Below are 25,030 nucleotides of genomic sequence, written 5' to 3' on the forward strand. Positions count from 1 at the left end.
GTATAAATTAGTGTTAAATTTACTTTAAATTAATTCTAAATAAAATCTTATTAAACTTACTTAAACTTATATAAGGCTTATTAATTTATTTAATAACCCTTATAATACTTTATAAAATAAAAGGTAATACTTTAAATAAAAAAGGTAAATGTAACGACTGTTGCACGGAAGGTCCAATAGGAGTCTTCGACGTGTAACGCTAGGTTCCCAAGGGATAAACTAGGTCGTAGTTTATGTTGGCAGAGCCACTAGGGCAGTCAATCTGAGCAGTTGGGTGTTACGTTGGTAATAGGTCGTAGACCGTAACCAAGTGATCAGAGTCAAAGAGTTGTAAGCGAAGCTTAGTCAATGTAATGATCTGTGTGTTGAAAGCTAAGGAGCTAGAGTCTATCTATGAAGCGAATTTGGGGGTCCCTATATACTACGGTGTTCACCCATTGTTCACTGAAGTCCTGGTGAACTATGGTTACATGCGTGCTACTGGTTCGTCTAGAGTTCACTGAACAGTCAGTGAACTCTTCCTCATTGGCGGCCCGTCCCGACCATTAATCCGTCACCCGCTGTGCCCTGAGCCACTGGGTGGCTCATGCAACCGGCCCATCCTGCGGCCTACGCTGCAGCCTGTGACTGGGTCGTAACACGATGTCCCCTCTCCCATGGTCTTGTCCTCAAGACCCAAGCCTGGTTTCATAAATAGTCCTGTCGCCCTTTCTTCCGTTGGTCGTAAGTTCTCTGCTTCCCCGTAATGTCCTTCTTTCATCATGTCTAACCGTGTGGAAAAACCTAAGAAATCCCGTTCTACCACTAACCGCGCTGCCACCGCCGCCTTCATTCGTGAGCAGGGTTTTGAAGTGTCGCCCTGTAGTCGTTGCTTCGAAAAGAAGGGTCCTTGTTGGGTTGTGGGAAGCATCGGTCGTTGTGCGCTTTGTTATTCCCTGGGTCGTTCTTGTGACAGTTCTCGCGCTCCCATGGCGAATTGTACGTGCGGGGTTTGTCTGTCGTGACGTGTCTTTGGCTGACGTATTCCTAGTAAACCGTATCACCGAGGAGCTTCGTCGGCTTGAGAAGGAGGAGGAGTTAACGGAGGAGCTTTTAATCGAAAGGCGTCGTAAGGCTCAGTTGGAGATAGATGAGGCCTTGAATCGTCTGATGCGCCTTCGGCGTATGCGTCGTCATTTGCGTGAAAAGGGTCTGGAGATGGCCCGTCGTGATTTCGCTTCTCTGGAGGAAATGGAGGATGCGGATCGGAAGAAGGAGGAGGAGGAGGCTCGAAAGCGTGAGCTGGAGCAGGTTCAACAGCAAGAGTCTGAGGCTGTTCGTGATGCTCAAAACTGGGGTGCCTTTGATGTTGTAGACTGGGGCGCGTTGCTTAGCGCTGAGTCGCAAGCTGCTGGTGGTACTGTCTCAACAGTGCCTGGCAATTCTTCAAATTAGTCATAGGCTCCCATGTGTTTTCCTCGTTTCCGTAATTCTTCCATTTAATGAGATATTGGCGCGTTTTGTTCTTTGTTCTCATGTCTAGGATCCGTTCCACTTCGTACTCTGTTTCGTCCATGACTTCGATGTCTTCTTCTGCTGGTGCATTGTTTGGTGCTTCTTCAAGGAGTGAAATGTGTACTATAGGATGATTCCTCATAGTCTTTGGTAATGAAAGTTCGTAGTTGTTCGTCGATATTCGTTTTTTGATAGCGAATGGTCCTAGTTTCTTGTAATCCAATTTGTCGCTTGGTCGCGTTGTTTTGATGTTTCGTCGGAGTAGGTAGACCATGTCTCCCCCCCCAAAGATTGGTCCCTTCAATCTTTTCCGATTATGATATTGTGCCATTCTTTTTCGTACGAATTCCAATTCGCGTCGCATTTCTTCATGCAATTTTTTCAGTTCATCTGCTTGCAACATTGCTCGTTCTGCTTGCGGTCCTTCGCGCTGTGTTCGGAATACTTCGGGATTAAATCCGTAATTGGCGTAGGCTGGTGTCTGCTTTGTCGATTCCGATATCGAGCTATTGTAAGCCAATTGCGCTGTAGGTAACCATTTTACCCAATCATCCTGCTGATAATTGATGTAGCATCGCAGATACTGTTCAAGCGTCTGGTTCAACCTTTCTGTTTGTCCATCTGTCTGTGGATGATATGCAGTGCTTAACTTGTGGTTTGTCCCAAGTTGTGCCATAAGTGCTTGCCAAAACTTAGAGGTAAATGTACTTCCTCTATCCGATATGATTTCCTCTGGCAGCCCATGATTGCTTGCTATTGTTCGTAAGAACACATATGCAAGTTCTTCTGCATTGCTTGCTTCTCTGTACGGTAGAAAGTATCCGTACTTTGTGAGTCTGTCCGTGACCACGAATATGCTGTCATATTCCACATTGGTCATTGGTTCTCTTGACATTGGTAGCTTCGTGATATGATCGAAAGCTATCGATTCCCATGGTCGTGTTGGTACTGGTAATGGTTGTAATTCTCCGTATGGCTTATGTCGAGAAGCCTTACTCTTTCCGCATTGTATGCATTCGTTGACAACCTTTTCGACCATTTTCTTGATTCCTGAGAAATCGTATTGTCGTCGTATCTTGTCCAGTGTTTTGCGGATTCCTTGGTGTCCGTAAACTGGGTGTTCATGCATTTCTTTGATGCATTCTTCTTGTAGTTCTGGAGGTATCCAGGTCTTTCCATGGTACTTTGGGATAGTTCCGGGTTCTGTGAGACATTCTTCTGGCGTGTCTGCAAACCTGACCTTTCTCCTTGCCCATTGTTGGATTTTCTTGTATACTGGGTCTCCGTCTTGTACCTTTAGTATGGCATTCAGTTGTCTCTGCTGAAAATTGCCATTTTTATTGATCTCAAGGAGTTGTCCTGTTGCTGTAGGTACTCCTGTATCGTAGTCGCTTCTTCGACTTAGAGCGTCTGCTCGTCCGTTTTCGGATCCTTTTCGATGGATGATTTCATAGTCGAATTCTGAAAGATATTCGGCCCATCGGATTTGTCGTCCGTTCAACTGTTGCGTCGTCGCAAAATGAGAGATATTTTTATGATCGGTATACACCTTGACTTTGTGTTTGCTTCCCATAAGGTAGTGCCTAAATTCCTTAAAAGCATTGATGATTGCTAGGAATTCCTTGTCGTAGATGGGGTAGTTTAGTTCTGCTCCGTGAAGTTTCTTTGAGTAGAACGCAATAGGGTGCAGTTTTCCGTCATCGTCTCTTTGTCCAACTTGTGCTCCTAGAGCAAAGTCTGATGAATCGGTTTCTAATTCCGTTTCTCTTTCTGGGTCAAAGGTTTTCAAAACAGGTTCGGATGTGATGAGTTCTTTGATCTTGTCAAAGGCACATTGCGCCTCATCGTTCCAATTCCACTGCTTATCCTTCTTGGTGAGTTCATCCAAGGGTGCTGCGATTTCGCCGTAGCTTTTGATGAATCTTCTGTAATAATTCGCAAAGCCTCTAAAGCTTTGTATGTCCTTGACATTCTTCGGTGTTGGCCAGTTTCTTACTGCCTCGATTTTTGTTTTTTCCATTCGTATCTCGTTTGGTCGTATTGTGTGTCCTAGGAAGTCTACTTCCTGTGTATGGAACTTGCTTTTTGCTGGTTCAACTAATAGTTTTGCGTCTTGTAGCGCTTGCAGTACCTTGTGTACGTGCGTCTTGTGGTCTTCTAGGGTTTTCGAGAAGATGAGTATATCATCCAGATATACTACCACAAAGTTGTCCAAATATTCTCGTAGTACGCTGTTAATCATTCGTTGGAATGTTGCTGGTGCGTTGGTAAGCCCAAATGGCATTACCAAGTATTCGAATAGTCCAAACTTCGTTCTGAAGGCTGTTTTCCATTCATGGCCTTTCTTTATTCGAATCAAATTGTATGCTCCTTTTAGATCTAGAGCGGTGAACCAATTCATTCCGTGCAGTCGATCTCGTAATTCGGAGATAAGCGGCAACGGTGTTCGATCCTTCATGGTAATCGCGTTCAATCGTCGATAGTCCACTACTAACCGCAATTTCCCGTTTTTCTTTGGAACAAACATGACTGGGTATCCAGCTTCTGATGTGGATGCTCTGATGTAGCCTTTCGCTAACATCTCGTCGATGTATTCTCGTAGCGTTTCGAGTTCTTTTGCGTTCAAGTTGTAAATCTTATGAAATGTTGTCGACTTTCCATCTATCAATTCGATTTGATGGTCCCATTGACTGTGTTCTGGTAATCCGGTTTCCAATTCTTCTGCGAATAGCTTTTCGTATTTCCGGTATTCCTTAGGGATATTTTTGAGTCTTTCTTCTTTCGTTATTGAGCTTTTGTCGTTTTTATCGTTTTTGTTCTTTTCTCCTTCGAGCTTCTTATTTGTGTTTGCGAGGTCTTTCCGTAAGGCGGCAATAACCTTTCGGATCTTGGCTCTTGTCTTCTTATTATTTATTGTTGTTCGTATTCCGGTTTGTAGCGCCGTCGGGGTCGTTACGGTGGATCCAATCGTTCGTTTCTTTGTATTCGTTGTTTCTGTATTGTTCTTTTGTTGTCGTTGGTCCTTGGATAACTTGCTTGAAGGTTCTTTTTCTTCAGAACTCTGTTCGTGAGCTAAGTTATGACGAAATTTCGTTCTTTCTTCCGAAATCTGCTGATTCTGTTGGCCTGAAGTCTCGTTCCACTTCAGTTGGCCTGTCCTCCAGTTGATCAGTGGGTTACTCTCCCATAACCATGGGTACCCTAACACTAGGTCGTGTTCCGATACGTCCATAACATCGAGTTGAATCACTTCTGAATGATCTTGAATCTGTACTTTGAGATGATCAGTCTCTCTGTTAATGATCCCGTCATTATAATCAAAAGGTTTTCCTTCGATATCAGTTAACTCGTATGGTGCCTCTTTGTGTTTCCACGGTAGTTGGTAACGATTCACAACTCTGGGTGAGATATAGTTGCCCATCGCGCCACTGTCCACAAGTATGCGAACGCGATGTCCCATGACTTCGGCGTCTAATACCATCTTATCGCTTCGTCCGTTCTGGGTTGCGTTGAGGGTCATTAGCGTCTTTCTTTTCATGCCAGCCTGTAGCCCTTTTACAGATGGCGTGCCTCGTTTTTTGAGTTTTCCGGAATAGATTCTTCTGCAATCTGTCGTTTCATTTCCTGGTACCATTCCGTAGGTCCAGTTCCATTCTGTGGGTGTTTAAAGCAAAACCCATCGTTAAACATTTGACATAGGCGGTTGTAAATTTGATCTTTCATTTCTCCATGCTTCTCGCATCTTGGGTTGTCGCAGTTTACCGCATATTTCTTGTTGCATCTGGGGTTGAACTTCTGTTCGTTGTACCACTTATCCAGCCTTTGCTCATTGTGGTATGTTGATTCTGTGATTCCCCTGGGGTCTTTGTGTTCGAGTATGTCTAATGCTCGTTGTGCCCGTTTGTATGCTGCTGGTGTGCCACATTGCCACTTGTGCCATTCCCTGGCCTTATCTACCATATGTTCTGAACAATTGGGTAGTGGGCATACCATGTGGTCTTTCGTTTCACATCGAGGTGACTTGAGTAACAACTCTCTTCTGTGTGTTGGGATTTTTCCCTCATACACATACTGATGCCATTGTTTGTTCTTCGTATACACGTGCAGTTGGCATGTGTCTGATTCACATACATCCGTAGGGTCTGTATGAGCTCGGCATTTGATGGGTGTGTTTGAATCGGGTTCCAAGATCATAGTTTGGTCATCGTTGATTATCTTCACTCTCCATTCTAGGAGTTCCCATCGGAAGTATGGTGCTTTGATCGGATATCCTCTCATTCGGATCGGGAATGCATCCAGTCGTGCCTTGGTTGTAAAATGTGCCTGACACATCATAAATGTGCATGATGCCCATGCTAATCGTGTATGGTCCTTATGTCTTGGTGAGAGTCTGGGGTCGTCCCCTTCTGGGTACCATAGTGTCGGGTTTCTTAACATTGTGGTGGTGTCTACCGCAATGATAGGGATTGCGAAATGTTTTCCTGTTGGTGCGGGAAAATATCGTTGTACAGCTTGTTCTTGTGTGGCTGTTAGCCTTGCAGGCGTTTCTTCCTCGCTTTGTTCGTCTTCGGACGCTTCTGGAGTATCTAGGATTGCGCAGTTGTCGTCGACGCTCATTTCCTTTACTCTATCTTCTGGTTCATCGAGGGTGGTGAGGATTTGTGCGTCCTGTTCCTCCCTATATTGTTGTTCCCTTCGAATCTTCCTTGCTTCTGCTTGTTGTCGCACCCAATCGAGGATTTCTTGGTGCGAGTCTTCGTTCAAATATTCTGGCGATTTTGGTTCGAAAATCTCCTTTCGTCCTGTCATCGCAAGGGTTCTTTTTTCCACTGATTGTTCGTCCAGGTCTTCTTGTACCGCTTGTCGCGCTGCTTGAATTCCTGCGCGTATTTCCTCAAGCTCCGGCGTTGGTATCCTTTGTAGCTTTTCGTGTCCTGGTTTTCGTGGTGGTGGTGTCGTGATTCCCAATGCCCGGTTTATCTGTCTTTGCGTTTTCTTCGGCTTCTTGGGTTCTTTCGGAAACCATCCGGTTCCTTGTTTGCTACTGAGGTGGGTATAGCAGTTGTTATCGTAGCAGAAGGTCCAGCTTAGGTTTTTGTGCTCTACCTCTGGTTCGTAGATTTCGATCTTCTGTTGGTTAGTAGCATTGAGCTGTTTCTTACCTCCTTCTGGTACTGGCTTCCATTCTTTCTTGGGTTTCTTGCATTTGTTGGCGAAATGTCCTGGTTTTCCGCAATTATAACACTTCTTTTCCTTTTTGTCATCTTTTTTGGTAGCGTCAAGCTCCATTCGTCCAGGATTAAGAGTGTGACCATAGGCAATAGGTTCGTCCCGCTTCCTGCGTTGATTGGCTTGGTAACTCTTTCCTTTAGTAGGGTTCCAGGTTCCTTTACCCTGTTTTTTCTGTATGCGTCGCTGATACTGTCTGTCGTCGATCCGTACCGTCATAGCGATGTAGTCCGATAAATTGTCTGGCCTGTTCTCTCTATAGAGTTCATCTTTAACTTCTTCCTTGAGTCCCTTATAGAATGCTGACATAAGAGGTTCGTCCTCCCAGTCAAGCTGAGATGCGAGTTGTCTGAAGCGAGCGGCATAATCGGATGCCGATCCTTTCCGCTTGAGTCCGTCGATATGGTACTCGGCAGCTCTAGCTTCATCAACTGTTCCAAAGGCTTTCTTGATGGCTTTTTCGAACTCATCGTAACTTTCGAAAATGGTGTTGGTTTCGTTTTCGCGGTCGTCTTTTTCCTTGTTAAGGTAGTCCCTCATGATGGGTTCAAACCATGCTAGTGCTATTCCCGTCATACATCCTCCTGCGTGAAGTACCTTGGCAGAGGATTCTTCCATTTTGTTTGGGAATTGTCGGTGGTAAGCCCTGAGTTGAGTGAGGAATCCTTGAAGTGCACCCGGGGATCCGTCGTACGGTCCCGGCGCCCTGGGTCTGAGGATTTCTCCCAAGTCCTTTTTAATTGTGGCAGCAGCCGTGGCTTGTTCCTGTCGTTCTTCTTCCATCTGTTGAACCCGTTCGCGGAGGCGTATGATCTCAGCGAGCATCTCGTGAGCAGAGATGGTTGGTGGCCCCTCCCGAGTTTCGTTCGATCCAGATGCGGTAGTAGCCTCGCGTGGTGCCATGTTTGACAGTTATCAGATATTGCTCAGAGTGACGCAGTAGTAGTCTGAACAAGAGCTTTCAACGTGTAACGACTGTTGCACGGAAGGTCCAATAGGAGTCTTCGACGTGTAACGCTAGGTTCCCAAGGGATAAACTAGGTCGTAGTTTATGTTGGCAGAGCCACTAGGGCAGTCAATCTGAGCAGTTGGGTGTTACGTTGGTAATAGGTCGTAGACCGTAACCAAGTGATCAGAGTCAAAGAGTTGTAAGCGAAGCTTAGTCAATGTAATGATCTGTGTGTTGAAAGCTAAGGAGCTAGAGTCTATCTATGAAGCGAATTTGGGGGTCCCTATATACTACGGTGTTCACCCATTGTTCACTGAAGTCCTGGTGAACTATGGTTACATGCGTGCTACTGGTTCGTCTAGAGTTCACTGAACAGTCAGTGAACTCTTCCTCATTGGCGGCCCGTCCCGACCATTAATCCGTCACCCGCTGTGCCCTGAGCCACTGGGTGGCTCATGCAACCGGCCCATCCTGCGGCCTACGCTGCAGCCTGTGACTGGGTCGTAACAGTAAAGGGTATTTATACTCTTTATATTAATAATATTATAAGCTAAGGTATACTTTTAGTAAATATAGGAATTATAAAGTTAAAAATAACTTTATATTAAAGAGAAATTAATTTTACGTTTTAATTTAAGTAATTATAATCTTTTATAATAAGTATTAATATTCTTTTATAAATTTATAATATTTAAGTACTTATTATTTTATTAGCCTAAACGCGACACACACACACACACTTATAACTCTATACGCGGTATCGTAATCTAGTTACTTTTTAATTCCTATAACTTACTTTTTAAGAATAGTAAGGTCTTTAAATAAGTAATAAATTAATTTAAATAAAGTAATTAAATACTTTTAAAATACTAGTAATTTTAATTACACGTATTATAAGCTATAGTTTATTATAAGTGTAAATAAATACTTAAATAACTTAAATAATTTAATTACGTAATATAAGCTTATATAAAGCTAATTAAAAGACTTAATAAAACATTAATAAAAGACCTTATAAAACTAATTATAAAGGTAAAACTTATTAAATTAAAGACTTAAGCGTATACTTATTCTCTTATATTAATAATATAGCTATAATTAAATGTATCGTTTAACTTTCTTTAACTTATAAGTATAAATACCGCTATATATTATAAGTTTTTTTTCTTTAAAAGTTATTTATAAAAAAAGAATACTCTTATTATAACTTATAATATTATTATTATTAATAATATTATAAATTTAATTATAATAATCTATAAACTTTAAGTTTATAATATTATAAAAGTTATTATTATATTAATTAAGTATATTTAAAGATTTTTTAAGGTATTATATATAAATTTATTAAAATTAAGTAATATAATTATATTAAGACTCTTTTATTATTAATTAATAATTATCTTAAAATAATTTATAAGATATTTTTTAATTAAACTTTTATTAAATAATATATACTTAATTAAAATATAATAATATTAATATAAGAAAATAAGTTTAAAAATATATATCTTATCTTATAGCTTACTTTTTAATAATAATACTTAATATACGTTCTTTTATTAAAGTTAATATATTAAGAAACTTAAACATAATTATTATATAATAATAATTTTAAAGAGTTAAAGTAAAATATCTCTATATATAAAAGTATACTAAAATATTAAAATACCTTTTAATATAATTAAAGTTATTACTTTACTTAAAAAGAATCTTTTTATATTATCTTAAATACTCTTTTAAAGTTATTTTATATTTTTTTTACTTAATACTTTTATAAAAATAATATATTCAATATTATTATTTATAGTTTATAATATTTTAAGAATAGAAGTAATAAAGAAAAATTAATTAATAATTAATAAATTATTTAAAATTTAAATTTAATTATTTAATAATAAATATATAAAAAGTAATAAAAGCGCTTTTAAAAACTTAACCTATAAAATATAAATTAATAAAAGTATTTTAATATATAAGTTATAATAAAATACCTTATTTATAAGAGTATACTTAAAAGTAAAAATTACTTTAAGTATTTAAATATCTTTTAAATTATTTATATTATTATTCTTATTATTAAATAAAAATTTATTATATATATTAAATAAATCTAATAATTAATTAATACTATTATTATTTTGAAGTTTATAAGAGTATATAAGTATACTTATTATAATAATTATAAAAGATAAAAGTATAAATAAAAAGATAAAAAGTAATATAAATTTAATTTAAAGTTAAATTTAATTATATTTTAAGGGGAATTTTATTAAATATAAATAAAAAAGAAAATTTTTTTTAATTATACTTTTATTAATTAATTATATTATAAAGGGAAATTAAGTTCTTATAGCTTAAAAATTTTTAATTAATTAAAAAGTAATAAAGGCCTTATAATAATAGTTAGGTTAGGTTAATTATAATAGTCAGGTCAGGTCAGGTAAGCGAGCAATGGTCGGGTGGTATGCATTCTCCTCTTGGAACCTGCGCCTGCGGATCAAGATGGGGCTACGGGGTATTGCGATATGCAGTAAAGCGATGTCGGCCGGCCCCCCGGTGGGTTGGTATAGAGGCACAAAATTTTGCTGCCTTCTGGTCTTCTTCTTCTTCTCATCAATGTCACGGCATTCATATTAGAGTCTCGGAACAAGACCTCCCAATGCTTGTTCAGATCTACGGATCTCTTGCGCGCTCAATGACTGCCTAGAAAATACTCGGCGCTCTTCACAAAAGTTACCAAATTTTCTCCTGCTGGTGGACATCGTATACGATGAGCGTTACATGCCATTTCTGTACAACTGAGACTGTGCAACTTATTTCCTTCTATTCACTTCAATGTTGATTCATTTGCTCCATCTTCAGACGGAGCAAACTGGGCTTGGGGCAGCTTGGAGTAGTCGCATCATCGCCATTCTTTTGGTAGAATGCGTCGCAGCATTCGTAGAGAGCCTTGACCACGTCTTGACATTTGGCGTCATTGTAGTTGTTCCGCGTCAGACAGTCTGTTAAGACGACCAACATTAGTGTGTTCTGGTTGCCGCCATGGAGGTAGCCCACGCATGAACTGATATCATACCTTGAATTGCGCACTACTGGTGAAGCTGTTGTCAGTCTTGATTGCTGTAGGATGGGTATGAAGCAACAGTGTGGGCGATACTGACTGCTCTCGGATGGCATGGAGGCTTTGCGTCGACATCTGTCTTCGGAGAGCCCTGTTGCATGGCATTAGCAAACCGTCCAGCCTCTTGCAAGGATTTTGCATAAAGTGCCAACCATAATTAAATCGTAAATATGATGGCTTGATTTTGTGAGTTCAAGAGTGGCCAGTTGATGACGGAGCAAGCAATCTTGAGCAAAGTCACAAGAGGATGTGCTGCTATTGCCGTCATTGAACATAAATAGGGTTAGGGTTAGAAAAAGTGGAGTGGGCAAAGTTCCAACGTGCACCCGACTCGCAGGTGCAGGCTTCCAAGTCACCCAAGGCACGGTGCGTAAACCCACGCCAGCCGCCGACTGCTAGCACTCGGGGCCAGTTGCCGCCGCGAGTCACTGGACTCACTGCATGTCTCGCTGGATCAGCGCTCAACTGCCCTGTGCGAAATTACACTGTGAACATTGAAGGGCGCCGCAACTTGCTTCTCACCACACCTTTCTCTCTCGCCACCGTCCCGTTCCCCGTACCCGCCTAATGCCAGCACAGCCAACCAGAAGCCCTCCTCCCAACGATTCCGACATCGCCCAGTGCCTGCTTCCAAGGCCTTCTTCCCTTTAAACTCCGGGGCGCAGGCCAGATTTAGCACGAGCCAGGCGACAGCCAAAACGAAAACCGAAGCCAAGGGACCTTCAACCTTTTTCTCATTCCCCAAAACCAACCACCACTCATCTCCTCTTGCCAACTTCTCCTGCACCTTTCCTTTTTTTTTGCATCATCCACTTCTATCGTCGCGTCGCATCACAACCGCGCGCAGTCCATACGAAAGAAACCACAGACCAAGAAAACAGCAACCATGTCCAACGAAGAAGGCCACACGTCACCTGAGCGGAACGAGGCGCCCGCCGGTTCAGAACACCTGAACCTCAAGGTCACTGACAATAACAACGAGGTGTTCTTTAAAATTAAACGTAGCACCAAATTAGAGAAGCTTATGAACGCTTTCTGCGAGCGCCAGGGCAAGAGCCCCTCGTCTGTGAGATTCTTGTTTGAAGGCTCGCGGTGTCAGCCTACTGACACGCCTGATACTGTACGTTTTTCACCCCGCTGCATTTCACGCCTTTCTTCGTTCGATAGGCAACCTTCCTTTTGGACATGACTAGTCTTGAAGCTTTCCCGTGAGACGTGTATGACTAACCTCCTCTTCGCAGCTTGAAATGCAAGACGGCGACACCCTGGAAGTCCATCAAGAACAAGTCGGCGGCTCTTTTTAAACCAGATCGGATGCGATAGGACACGCACATGTATTCGGTCGGCTGCTTGGGTTCGGTGGCGTTAGGTAATTCTACAGGACGAAGATGATACAACTGGTCGCATTTTCTGTGCAAACAAGAAGGACAGACCGTTCGATTATTTTTTTTTTTTTTTGCATCTTTGCTTCTGTAAGCATGGATTCACGGAATCCATCAACGAGATAGTCCGCAGGTTTCGTTTTATGATGAATTTCAATACACACAGACGACGTTCATGATTTCTCAATCATCCAAAAGCACACCTTCGCACACATAGTTCCCTCGCCTGCATATATTAAATCGTGATGCTTGGAAGAAATAACAACAACGAACTCAAAAACACCCATGCGCGGTCCCTTCATGCACAGGAATTCCATTCTCGCTCATAGTCCACACTGAACAAATCATGATACCCTTTTATCCTGACGAAAAGGTCCCTTCAAAGATTCAAATGTCACAATGCAAACGCCGCATAAAAATCATACTGCATCATGCCTTGAGATCACGCGTTCGGCAGTCCGTACAGAGCACAACCATGACCCCTTTGACTTCCTTTGTGAAGATCTGACCATCTACAAATCCCCCTTCGCATTGAGCACAACGGAAACAGTGCTCATGCCACTCATCGCCGAGCGCTTGAATGTACTGACCAATCACTGCCTTCTTGCACATTTTACATTTTGGCGCTCGTCGTTCTGTTCGCTTGGTTTGACACTTGATGCACCATGCATAGCCATCTTTCTCGATGTGAGTCATGCCATGCTCAAAGGGATCACCGCACTCTGCACAGAAGAAATGGCCGTAGTGCCAGTGCTCCCCAAGGGCAACGATATGCTCCCCGAGGATCGGAGTCCGACAATGTTTACAGCGCGGCGCGAACAGTTCATGCCAGTCAAGGTGACAGTAGAAGCGAAGTCGCTCATCCCCATCTTCCTCCATGGTCATGCCTGGTACTTCATCCAGTATTTCTCCTGCCTCGCGACGACGAATGCGCTCAAGGCGTGCTTTTCGCTGCAACTCTGGCTCAGGGCTGATCTCCATGGCCTCCAGGCTGGTACCACAGGAAAAGCAGCTAAAGCATTGAGGGTGAAAGCGCTCCTGAGAGCCGCCCAGTGCCACGAACCTGCCCTCAATGGGGAAGCCGCATTCGTGGCATGTTGTGGCTGGTCTTCTAATGCTACCAATAGCGGGAGACCAGTGGCCGCGAGGCATCTGAACTTTCCGTGCTTTAGGCTGGGATGGTGTTGGGGCAGGTAGGGGTCGTGAGCTGCCTGCCTGTTTTGCACGTGGTGTCACAACGGATGGCACATTTTTGGTTGCCGATTCATCTTCAACAGCAATCGTGGGGATATTCATCGGAGCAACATCCTTCTTCCTGGGGGGGTCATCGCACTCAGCTACTGAGATCGTTGGAATACTCGCAGAGGGCGTTGATTGTGGCCTCGGCGGGTCGACCTTCGCAGCATTGATGTTAGGATTTGCCACAGACTCGGCGGGCTTCTGGTGCGACTGGACTTTGACGTTGAGCAGCGAGATTTTGGGTGGCTGGTCTGGGCTGATATCAGTGGACTCCTCAGGCGGTTGCCAATTAGTATCAAAGCTTACAATCGGCCGCCCAGGACTGTCGCTAACGGCGGTCGGTTCTGGCAGCTTTGCGCTACGGTCTTTCAACCTGAAGCTTGTGGCAGCACGAATGTCGTCACTGCGAATCTCTACCCCGTTCTTGCGTTCCACTTGGGGCTCTGGTTCAGCTTTGGACTGTTGAGAGTTGGTCGTATAAAATGCGTTCCGTGATTGAGATGGAGGATTGCGATGGATCTCAATTTTATTAAGTGGTTTGGTTGAGGACACGCCACTATTGGAAGCCTGGCTTATCTGAGATCTGTTGAGAGGATTCTGAGGAATACTGCTAAGCTTGTTTGGCGACGCGCGGCCACCAGACAAATCCAGGCCCTTTTTCACAGAGCCTTCGGGCTCTTCCCAGATTTGCTCGCCTGAGAATGGACGCTCAACTTCCCCGCTGATATTCCTGTTAAGACTACTGCGGCGGCGGAAGCCAGCACCAACGCTGCCATATGGCTTCGTCGGTCTTGTAGAAGTTTTGGCAGACCGGGCAGAATCCGAAGATGCTCGATTACCAGGTACAGATCCAGAGCTATCTGTAGAACTACCAGACACAGACCGGGGGCCAGGATCACGACCTAACCCACTAGGGGCAATGCCATCACCATATCTACCGATGCTTGCAGTTCGGGCATGGGCATAACTGTTCTTTCTAAGATGAGATTTGTAGCGATATGGCCCGTCTGGCTGGGGTTCCCGGTATCCATGCTGGTGCTGCCAGACCAACTCTGCAGCTTCGTTCAGAGCAGCATTATAGATGCGGCTATCGTCATCAACAGGGGCTTTGGAGCCATCGCGAATGTCCATGGCTTCCATTGCATCGCGCAAAGAGAAGGCCTCTTCCTTTTCCATCCATCTTTGACCCCGCTCCATGTAAGTCGCGGTTGGGACCACTTCAGATGGTCTCACGGGCACAGCTGGGCTGGTTGGATAGTAGTCTCGCCCACGAGTGCTTGACATGGAGCATCGAGAGGTGACTGTGCCCGCACCAACACTTGGGGCCTGTGATGACATGCGCTGCGGACTTGTCTGGCTTGTCTTGCTTGCAGGTTGGGACACAGGTGGAGAGTCCATGCTGTGTCGTCCAAGGCTCGTGCGTGAGGGTGTCGATCGGCCACCAGATGGCGGCAGAGGCCTCGCTCCACCAGGTCGTGCCGTGCGGTTGGAACGTAGTTCGGAGAGATAGTTCGCTGCGAGAGCAACGCCTGTCAGAATAGAGCTTTTTATAGTTCTGTTTATGCCTTGCTCATACCAAATTGATCGTTGGACATGTAGGTCGGTGACGGCGGTGTCACCTTTCGGGTCTTGGTCCCGCTAGACTTCCTCATCGTGGGGAGGCTGGCGTTGGCCATGAGTGTCATTGAGCTGAAATCAAGAACAAATTTACAGTAAATTTGATCACGGAGTCAACAAAATCATGGAACAGAAATGGTGAGGGTGTAGCAAATAGGTAGTATTTATGAGAAGGTGGTCAAGGCTGTTGACTTTCCCAACGTCGTTGGGCTGAAGCATTGTCTTGCATGATATGAAGTGCATGCAGTTTTGTACGCCAATCACAAAGGCCGCGATTGCAGGGACTGGGTGCGGCGGTTGGCTAGGCAACGTGCCACCCACGTTCCGGGGTTCCACCATGGAACAATGGGACGACAACTCACAGAGTACGTACGAGCACACGAGACGGGCGAATCAGCGTCATCAAAGCCATCACAGTCATCGGCTGTTCTGTTGCAAGTGATGGTTTCATATCAACAACAGCTATAATACATAGGAGTGTTACAGCAAAGAGACCGGTCCAGCCGCTACCATCTAAGCTCGCCTTTGACGCCTTTTTCAGGCTCTGGATGTGTTTTTATCTGTTCCGGTTTTGACGGTTCCGCAAAACCCAAGTTTTTAAATTCGTCCTTGGCCATCAAGTTTCTACGGCAAAGGAAGAAATGTAAATTCCTCGGTTAGCCTTGAGTGCTGAGAAGCCCACTTGTCATACATAACTCACCGGTCCATCCTGCAAGACAGGTAGGCCTTGGCAAGATTTCGGCATTCGTCCTCATTGACACCTCTCACTTTTTTCATACAAGCCAAGTAGTTGGTCATTACTTCCCTGCATTCGCCTAGATGGACTAATCAGGACAATTTGTTTTCGTTCTCCCTCGACTCAACAACTTACCATCGTGGTCCAAAGGGAAACTCCCTCGCTGCGGACTGATTGAAGGGGGATTTGCTGGTTAGACTTGTCTTTGATTCCTTCTCGATTGGACGGACGGGGCCGGTCAACTTACGGCTTGGGCCTCGTCGACGGCAGACTTCCTGGACTGCCGAATGTACTCATGGCTTTGGTGACTTCTGTGTCTGCATCTGGTCACGCCAGATATTCACAGGCGCATATTTCGAGTTGAAGCAGGGATTTGGCCTTGAATGTGGTGAGTTGAGCAAAGTGGATCAGCCTGATGGTGTGGCGCAGGCAGATGCATGTGGCCTGAGGAATACGGAGTATAGGTCAGCATCTGGCCGACAGGGCCAAAGTGGGTGTCAGTCGTCAGTCAATAGTTAACTTATGGTGCCTGTGGCGGCCCTGGAAATGAGCCACACAACGCAGCCGGGGCAAAATGAATGACCTTTGCAAGGCGATGACGGGTGGGCCACAGTACGGAATCTTGAGGAATCCCAACTCCAAACAGAGCTGAAATGGCAACGTCGTCACGACTCTGTGCTCCATGCCACGTACTAAGTACCTAGGTAGTTTCTCGTAGTGCAAACTCTCGGTGCGCCAGGAAACTAACTACCTACTTAAGTACCTACCTAGAGGTAGATACGTCAACTGGTCTGTATAGATCTGGAAGGACCTACCTAGTAGGTGACTAGTAGGTATTCAAGTACTGGACACTGAGGAAATACCCTGCTGAAGCGGGTACCGAGTTACATCGAGGTACTTGAGGACAGTGCCTGCCAATGCGTATACTTCGTGCTTGCGGTCTCGTGGCCCACCGATAAAGTCACCCTCAGCAACGTCCAACCTTTGGACTTCGACTCGAGACCCACGCCTGCGTCGCTCAAGTGCGCTTCCTTGGATCCAAAGTCTCTGTTCCAAATTCAATGTCAACGCGCAGCGCAATCCTCAACTACGTGCTGCTTGCTTGTGTATTCGTGCTCCGCGCTCGCGGCCACTTGACCACCCCAGCTGCAGTCTTCCGTTCTCTCCGTTTTCCCCAGTAGCCTTTTTGCCATTGTCGCAGTTGACACTGCATCCCCCGTTGCCATGGCTGCCCTGGGCGAGGACCTGCTCACCACGGTCAACAAGCTGCAAGATTTGGTCTTCAACACCATCGGCAGCGACTCCCTTGACCTCCCACAGATTGTGAGCCCCTGGGGACCAAAAATTTAGCAATTGGCACTAGTTCTCAAACTAACAGCGGTATTTTAGGTTGTGGTCGGCTCACAGTCGGCTGGTAAATCGTCGGTTCTAGAAAACATCGTCGGCCGGGACTTCCTGCCCAGAGGAAGCGGCATCGTCACCCGCCGGCCCCTAATCCTGCAGCTCATCAACGTCCCTGAGGACGAAAGCGCCCCCGATCCAACGCTCGACCCGTACAGATCACCAGCTGCCGCCCGGCGATCCGAGTGGGCTGAGTTCCATCATATCCCCAACCGACGTTTCAATGACTTTTCTGATGTCAAGCGAGAGATTGAGAATGAAACAACAAGAGTCGCCGGTAGCAACAAGGGCATCAACAGGCAGCCCATCAACCTCAAAATCTACTCTCCCCATGTTCTTAACCTGACCCTGGTTGATTTACCAGGTCTGACAAAGGTAAGCCTTGAGCAAAACTTGCTGGCGCAGCATACCTGTATGCAAGCCGTTTCTGAAACTTGTCCTGCCTGCTTTAGGTCCCCATCGGCGATCAGCCCACCGATATCGAGAAACAAACGAGAAACCTGATTTCCGAGTATATCGCCAAGCCCAACAGTCTTATCTTGGCTGTATCGCCGGCCAATGTCGACATTGTTAACTCGGAGGCGTTGAAGCTCGCCCGACATGTGGATGCCCTTGGCAGAAGGACCATCGGTGTACTGACCAAACTGGATCTGATGGACCATGGTACGAACGCACTCGATATCCTTTCTGGCCGTGTCTATCCCCTGAAGCTTGGATTCATTGGTGTTGTCAACCGATCGCAGCAGGATATCCAAGGCAACAAACCCATGGAGGAGGCTCTTCAGGCAGAGATGGACTTCTTCAAGCACCATCCGGCCTATCGCAACATTTCCAACCGATGCGGTACTCATTTCTTGGCCAAGACCCTCAACTCCACCCTCATGTCGCATATTCGAGAGCGGTTGCCAGATATCAAAGCTCGTCTGAATACGCTTATGGGCCAGACTCAGCAAGAGCTGGCTAGCTACGGTGACATGGCCTTTAGTGGCAAGGAGCACCGTGGCTCGCTTATCCTGCAACAAATGACTCGATTTGCAACCTCTTTCATTTCTTCCATAGATGGCACCTCGACTGAAATTTCCACCAAGGAGTTGTGCGGTGGTGCCCGAATTTACTACATTTTCAACTCCGTCTTTGGCAGCTCGCTCGAATCCATCGATCCTACTTCTAACCTTACCGCCCTGGATATCCGCACCGCCATCCGAAACTCGACCGGTCCTCGACCCAGCTTGTTCGTTCCCGAAATGGCTTTCGATCTGCTGGTTAAGCCCCAGATCAAACTTTTGGAAATCCCCAGTCAACGCTGCGTCGAGCTTGTATATGAGGAGTTGATCAAGATCTGCCACACCTGTGGTTCTACTGAACTGTCGCGATATCCTAGATTGCAAGCCAAGTTAATCGAAACGGTATCCGACTTGTTACGGGAGAGACTTGGTCCCGCCTCTTCCTACGTAGAATCTCTCATCTCCATCCAGCGGGCGTATATTAATACCAACCATCCCAACTTCCTTGGTGCCGCTGCAGCCATGAGCAATGTTGTCAGCGCAAAACAAGAACGTGAACGAAAGCGATTGATCCAGGAAGAGCGAGAGCGTCGGGAGAAGCGCCGCCTGAAGGAGCTCGGCACCAATGGAGAGCCAACAGAGGATGGGGAAGATGGTAGTATCACAGAAAAGGGCGAGAACGGCCGCAAGCAGAACTCTAAATCTGGCCGGAGCCTGTCACCTGCTGTTCACGAGAATGCTCATGGAAGCCTTGCCGCTGCTGTAAACGGTATTCGGCCTAACTCTCCTTCACGGGTTAACGGTCAAGGCTTGGGTGCCCGAGATACCTTTTTGAACTATTTCTTTGGCAAGGATGGCGCTACTCTGCAGAGTGCCCTGCCCGGCAGCCCTGCAAACCCCGGCAGGCACATTAGCCAGTCTTCTGAGCCAAGCATATCTCAATCTATTCGCCGAGAAGAGAGAGTTGCACTACGACCTGCCCCCTCTCACTCTCAAGTTGACGAGTATGATCCCACTGGACGAAGCTACGGTCTTGCGTCACATCTTGTAAGTTTATTGATGTTTGACAATGCTGATATGTCGTCTAATATTCTCATTCGTTAGGGCGAATCTAACGAACCCGCCATGACCGACCGTGAGGTTATGGAAACTGAGCTTATCCGGGCTCTCATCTCTTCCTACTTCAACATTGTCCGAGAATCTATTGCCGATCAAGTGCCCAAAGCTATTATGCACCTCCTGGTTAACCACTCCAAAGATGTTGTTCAGAATCGCCTTGTCAGCGAGCTATACAAGGAGAGCTTGTTCGAGGAGCTCCTGTACGAGGACGACGGTGTTAAAAAAGAGCGCGAGAAGTGTGAGAAGCTCCTCCAAACATACAGGGAAGCCGCCAAGATTATTGGCGAAGTTTTATAAACCAAAGACGCAAATCACGGTCCGGGTTTCGTTTGTTTTCCTCTAAGATCTCATCACGTATCAATTTGGTATTGCCACTTTATTGACATTATAAAGAAGACCAAAATGAAAAAAAAAAGACCAAAAACTTAATGATGGGGTGGCGTCTTTGTACTTTGCACATGCTCAGCGTGGATTAGAGCATAGAGGACTGAGGGATGGGAGACGGGAAATAACTAAAAAGGCATTCATGTGTGCTATGTCTAGAACGCCGTCGTCTGTCCTCATTTTTTGTAAACTCTGTTATCTTTGATGTACACCATGACGAAGGGAGGGAAATGTGAAGAAGTGTTTGCGAGGGGAAACAACGTGGTTGGGGCTTATGGCGGCGGGAGATGGAAGATGGAACTACACATGCCATGCCACTCTGCACTTTTTGAAGGGGAAAACGGGAGGGATATATAGTGTATCGCTCCTCTTTTTGTGTATCTACAAATTTTCACTCGACTTGTCGCACATCTTCTCTCCGTATGAATTCTAAGGATATGTGTTGCTACTGCGTCTGAAATGGCGCTATTTGCTAACTACAACGTGAACCACGGGCATACCAAAAGATTTATAATATATTATATTATAATAATACGTGGTTAAGTACAGGCTCCAGAGCATTGACTGTAGTGTAGTTTTGTAGTTTTATAGTTTTTGTAGTTTCGAATATAAAAAATTATATTAAATCTAATAAAATACTTATAAGATTATAAGTTTTACGGATAAATAGTATAAATCTTCTACTATAAGATAAGATAAAAAAGTGGGTCCTTATAAGCTCTTATAAGCCTAGAACTGTAAAAACCCTAAAATGTAGTTTTTATAGTGTAGTGTAGTATAGTGTGTTTTTAGAAAATTACATAATCTAGTTTTTAAGCTTATAATAAGCTAGAAGGACCCACTTTTTTATGTGAGCTAATTGGTTATAATATTAGCTAATTTATGTATTTATTATTATCATTCAAGTATTTTATTAGATTTATTATTAATTATTTAAGCTTTTTTGAAAATTGAAAATGTAGTTTTCTTGTCAATGCTCTGAGTACAGCTCCCTAGCTTACGTACAGCTAAAATATAATATTACTAGGTATTTTACTTGTATAGTTATTTAAATTGTTTCTTTAATTAACTTGATAATAATAGTACTTATATATTATTTAATTCAAAAAATGATTTATACCGATTCTTTTCCCCTTTTCTCCTCCTTGTCTAGCGCCGTATAATACCGTGGGTATAATAAATCAAAGTAAGCAATCGTAAATACAAATATACTTCATGCAAGCGGATATCCGTCTAAAGCGGTTCCCGTCAATTCGTCTATCCCCGTGTAAATCTAGCCTCTCCAGGAAGCGGCTGGAAACCGAGGATCGTACTCCTCATAATCCGAGATTCTGGGGTGGTTGTTCATTGTATGCCCACGACCACTACTGTTGTTATGCATGTGCTGGTGCTGAAGCCCATCGGGGACCGCATATGGTTGAGGGCGGTCTTCGTAGTACAATTCTCGTTGAGACGGAGGCCGAACTGTTCTTCTGATGAGGTAGCTGCCGTGGGGGTCGCATACTTCTACTATTTCGTACGATTCGACTACGTGGCTTTCATACCGGGGGTGTGGTACGTGGTGTGCCTGTCTGCGCGCATGGATGTTGTCGTTTTCATAGCCATTGCCCCAGTGGGTGTTGAACCGACTGCTCATTGCAGATTCAGTCTGGGCAGGCTTCGTATATCCTTGATAGTTGACAACGTTTTCCCGGTACTCTATGTGTCTAGGGGGCGTGAGTGGTGGAATCCCATGTTGCGGCGGCCTGGTATCGGACTCATCATGTATGCGATCATGTCGCCCTGACCACGCAGCGGGCCGCTCAATAATTTCCAAGCCATCGAGTTCGAGACGAGGGACAGCTGAATGCTCGTTGCTGCATCTGGAGGTCTCCTCAGCCAATGCCGATGGCTGCTGCCACTCCGTGTTTGCTGCTCGACTACCAGCATCGTAGCTGTTGTCGTTCCGTACAGTTCCATGGCCACAACCAAGAGTCTCAAACGCCCACGGCAGGGCATCTGAGACCAAGTCGAGGACCTCCTTGTCATCGCCTATGACACTTCGTAAATTCGTCAGGGTTGATACTTCAGGAAGCCAAATCATGTCCACTGGCCAGTCGAGTGGCTTATTAATGGATGGCACCACTTGGTTGCTATGCGTCCCGTCGAAATGCCTTGAGAGCTTGGCCAGTGTGTAGGTCTTGGACAGAGGAGTCGAATGAGTATTCAATTTACAAGCCTTACATGAGAGGCCAGAAACAGAGCCAAGGTGAGTAATAGATTTGTGACTTTCAAGTGCCTTGATGAACAATTTCAAGGGCGCTGCCTCTGAATACTTTGTCTGAAAGGATTTCGCTATATGATGGATGACAGCACAAACTCTTACGGAATCCTGGAGCCTCTTCACATTCGCCAATTTCCGCCAAGTCCTCTTGGCTACCATGACAATATATTCCAGGTATTTGGAATTCGGAGTCGGAGCTTTCACAGATTTCCCCCTTTCTGTATCTCTTGAGCTCTGCCCATAGTCCATATTTTGCGATTCGCCCATCATTTTGCATGAAGACTCAAGGGAAGGTTCTGGCCTTTGTGGGGGACGCTCAGATTGAGACCGATGGGGGTATAACGGGTGGCCTCGCTCGCAGGAGTCCTCTCTTTGATAAGACTCTCGTCGACTAGCAGCAGATTGGACGTCTATCCCGTGGTTTGTAGACAGACTCATTCGCAGATCCGAGGTATAGCCCTTATATTCCAAGCCAAGCCGCGCTTTCACCGGCTGTGGCAGTCCAGGCATACGGAGGAAATAATCATCTAAAGGCCCCGTCTTCGTTTTTGCATGAGATTTAGCAGAATGCTGTGGATCCGTTTTGAAGATGGGCTTCTCTGGCCATTCCGCTCTCCAATGTACAACAGTGTTGCCCAAACTCAAGGCATTTGTATGTTTGGAGGCATAATGCTGCAACACGCCACTGAATTCATAGAACTTGCTGGATCCTTCGCAACCATTGCAACGAAAGACTTCCTTACGGACGCGATCGGTGTAGGGTTTGATTTTGACATCAAAAATCCATCTCATGTTCTCCAAAGTGAGCTTCTGGGTCCAAGGTCCTTCTGGTGGTTCGGTGATCAACCTCTTCCCTGAAGCTTTGTCTGCTTTGACATCATTCGCAATTTTCGCATAAAACTTTTTGCGGACGTAAAGAAGAATATCTGCCGCAAATTGAGGGGCGCTCTTCTTGGTCACCGTGTGGCCAGACCACTCATTTTGGATGAATTCATCGGCAAATTCAGATATTTGTCCTCGCAAGGGTCCCTGAGCTCGATCCCAATCGGCATCCGTCACTCTGGCACCACCCCGAGGACCATGAACATCCGCCGTAGTCACAACTCCGCCTGAAGATTGGGAATTGACTTGAATTTCTCGTTCTTTGATTTCTGCTTCCTTTCGCTGCAGCAAGAGATACGGTCTCAGAATCTGCCAAGCATTGTCATCCAACGGTGTGGTTGATTGGAGAGCCGCTTGGAAGGCCGGCATATGTGCAAGAACATTCGGTAGAATTGGCTGCTGCAGGATGTATGCCCGCCGCTCAATTTCACCTCGCCTTGCAGCCTTGACTGTCTCAGCTCCCTCACTTGTTGGCTTTAATTTGGAGTCAGATACTGTCATACCCTTAGTGGAGGTGGCCTCAGCCGACTGGATTGGAGCACTTTTTTGAGCTGGTAGATCTGTGAGTACCGAGGCTGGAGGGCGGTCATGATGCACGGACAAATCTTCTCTGTGCCCACCGTTAGTGACAGCCTTTGCAGGCTTCAACTCAACCGATTTGTTGGCTGTTCTTGTCAGGCGTCCAGAATCCGGCGAACGGCCAACAGTCAAGCAAACTCTGGGGTTCAGTCTGCGCATTTCATCCACGCCGCCAGCAATATGCCATCTTTCCCATCGAGCAACGTCAGCCAGACAGCGTCTGCCCTGCGACCCAAGACCTTTGATCCATTCCTCTGCAGCAGCAGGGCCGAATCCCTTAGCATCTTCAAATGCAGACTTGATATTTTCAATTTGCTCATTCCAAAACACTTTTGTGGGCTGTGCATGTGATAAGCTTGTAGTAGAGGCCAACACGTGGGGAGGTACAACATGGTTCTCCTGGGTTAAAAACACCATTGGCAGCCCGGGGAGTAAGGCAGATGGCGCGGACGAGTTTAGAAGTAGATCAATCTCCTATGAAATATCAGATGAGAGGCCTTGCCATGAGACATTGAGGCACATACCGTAGTGCTCTTGGCGCTAAGACACCGACCACACGACACAATAAAGAAGGGAAAGACGGGAGAGACACCCTTGGCGCCAGGCCCTCGGCTCCACTGGCCCTCAGAGTTGTTGGTGGCGGAAACATCACGAAACCTGCAAAACTGGCACGCTCGCGAGCAGCAAAGGCGCCACATTTCCAATTCTGATCTGCCTTTCAGAGCCGCTGGCATCCGCGGCCAGAACAGACGTCGTGATGCCTGCCATATGGCATCAGGTCCCAGCTTTGGGAGACTGCGGGTGGAAGAGGTGCCGAAAACATGCGTTGACTTGAAGCCAGACCAGGGGTCGAGGTAACTGTTGAACTGTTTGTTCACCAACATCAAGCTACCGAGGGTACGTGGTGGAACAAAGGTGAAAACATGGTGCCATGCCTCCGCTGGGAGTCGTGATGCCATATTTTGACGAATAGATTGAGGAGAACCCGGCGCCTTCTGGTCGTCTGGGTCCAGCCGAGCTCGCTTGGAGCTTGGCAGCTCCTCTGCTGAGGGGGCATCTACCAACTTCCTCTTCCGTTCGGCATCATCCAGATTATTCGATCGATTTTCATTCCGCTGGGTACCCTTGTGCAGCCTGTTTGTGAAATGCTCTCCGTGCTCGTCCAACTGGCATACATCGGCGGCCATCGCGTCGCAATCTGGATCTTCCGTATGTTGCGTATGGTTTTCGACTTGGGATTGATGGGAACCCTTGCTATTCAGACTCGAGCATGCAAGATGCTATCCTAATGTACGATTTTAAAAGAGGACTCGGTGCATAATAAACAGGATAGTAAATCTGATCCTTTCTTCCAAGGCACCATTGCGACTAAATGATGGAAGACAGCTGCTCCGATGTGATGGATTGATGTAGAAGAACTTCTATCCTGCCGTCCAAACAGGCGAGAAGTGCCCCACAGGTGAATATTGGCCGTTGAAAATGAGTAGTCACGTAAAAGCAAAGCATAAAGCTTAGGAGCCGGATGATAAATGAGCGCAAGGTGGTTTCGTTGCGGACCAGTCTTTGGCGTACTCCGTATGGAATTACGAATATTGCAAATCCTGACTAAGCCGCACTGTCACCATAGC

General features: G+C 45.5%; 6 protein-coding genes across 6 annotated transcripts; 2 read left to right on the forward strand and 4 right to left on the reverse strand.

Moving 5' to 3' along the window:
• Nucleotides 1-256: 256 nt before the first annotated feature.
• On the reverse strand, nucleotides 257-958 carry J3458_022537 (uncharacterized protein). The gene has a single exon (XM_066123061.1). It carries the CDS (start codon nucleotides 908-910, stop codon nucleotides 554-556), a length of 357 nt encoding a protein of 118 aa, XP_065973889.1. The 5' UTR covers nucleotides 911-958; the 3' UTR covers nucleotides 257-553.
• Nucleotides 959-11,489: 10,531 nt separating this feature from the next.
• Nucleotides 11,490-15,236, reverse strand: J3458_017239 (uncharacterized protein). The gene is made up of 2 exons (XM_066121065.1): nucleotides 14,994-15,236; nucleotides 11,490-14,931 (listed from the first exon to the last, which is right to left on the reverse strand). Exons 1-2 carry the CDS (start codon nucleotides 15,100-15,102, stop codon nucleotides 12,608-12,610), a joined length of 2,433 nt encoding a protein of 810 aa, XP_065973890.1. The 5' UTR covers nucleotides 15,103-15,236; the 3' UTR covers nucleotides 11,490-12,607.
• SMT3_1 (SUMO protein smt3) lies at nucleotides 11,683-12,100 on the forward strand (the record flags this gene model as incomplete). The annotated part of the gene is made up of 2 exons (XM_007815306.1): nucleotides 11,683-11,916; nucleotides 12,038-12,100. The coding sequence occupies 2 exons, from the start codon at nucleotides 11,683-11,685 to the stop codon at nucleotides 12,098-12,100; spliced, it is 297 nt and encodes a 98-aa protein (XP_007813497.1).
• Nucleotides 15,237-15,421: 185 nt separating the features above from the next.
• Nucleotides 15,422-16,381, reverse strand: COX19_1 (Cytochrome c oxidase assembly protein cox19). Its single transcript, XM_066121066.1, has 4 exons — nucleotides 16,018-16,381; nucleotides 15,906-15,940; nucleotides 15,735-15,849; nucleotides 15,422-15,658 (listed from the first exon to the last, which is right to left on the reverse strand). The coding sequence occupies exons 1-4, from the start codon at nucleotides 16,065-16,067 to the stop codon at nucleotides 15,541-15,543; spliced, it is 318 nt and encodes a 105-aa protein (XP_065973891.1). The 5' UTR covers nucleotides 16,068-16,381; the 3' UTR covers nucleotides 15,422-15,540.
• A 339-nt stretch (nucleotides 16,382-16,720) lies between these two features.
• On the forward strand, nucleotides 16,721-20,234 carry DNM1_1 (Dynamin- GTPase protein). The gene is made up of 4 exons (XM_007815304.2): nucleotides 16,721-17,093; nucleotides 17,160-17,546; nucleotides 17,624-19,222; nucleotides 19,280-20,234. The coding sequence occupies exons 1-4, from the start codon at nucleotides 16,995-16,997 to the stop codon at nucleotides 19,589-19,591; spliced, it is 2,397 nt and encodes a 798-aa protein (XP_007813495.1). The 5' UTR covers nucleotides 16,721-16,994; the 3' UTR covers nucleotides 19,592-20,234.
• A 503-nt stretch (nucleotides 20,235-20,737) lies between these two features.
• On the reverse strand, nucleotides 20,738-25,024 carry J3458_017242 (uncharacterized protein). Its single transcript, XM_066121067.1, has 2 exons — nucleotides 23,927-25,024; nucleotides 20,738-23,876 (listed from the first exon to the last, which is right to left on the reverse strand). The coding sequence occupies exons 1-2, from the start codon at nucleotides 24,587-24,589 to the stop codon at nucleotides 20,952-20,954; spliced, it is 3,588 nt and encodes a 1,195-aa protein (XP_065973892.1). The 5' UTR covers nucleotides 24,590-25,024; the 3' UTR covers nucleotides 20,738-20,951.
• Between the last annotated feature and the right edge of the window lie 6 nt (nucleotides 25,025-25,030).

Source organism: Metarhizium acridum, assembly GCF_019434415.1.
Source record: "Metarhizium acridum strain ARSEF 324 chromosome Unknown scaffold_421, whole genome shotgun sequence".
NCBI classification, from domain to species: Eukaryota; Fungi; Ascomycota; class Sordariomycetes; order Hypocreales; family Clavicipitaceae; genus Metarhizium; species Metarhizium acridum.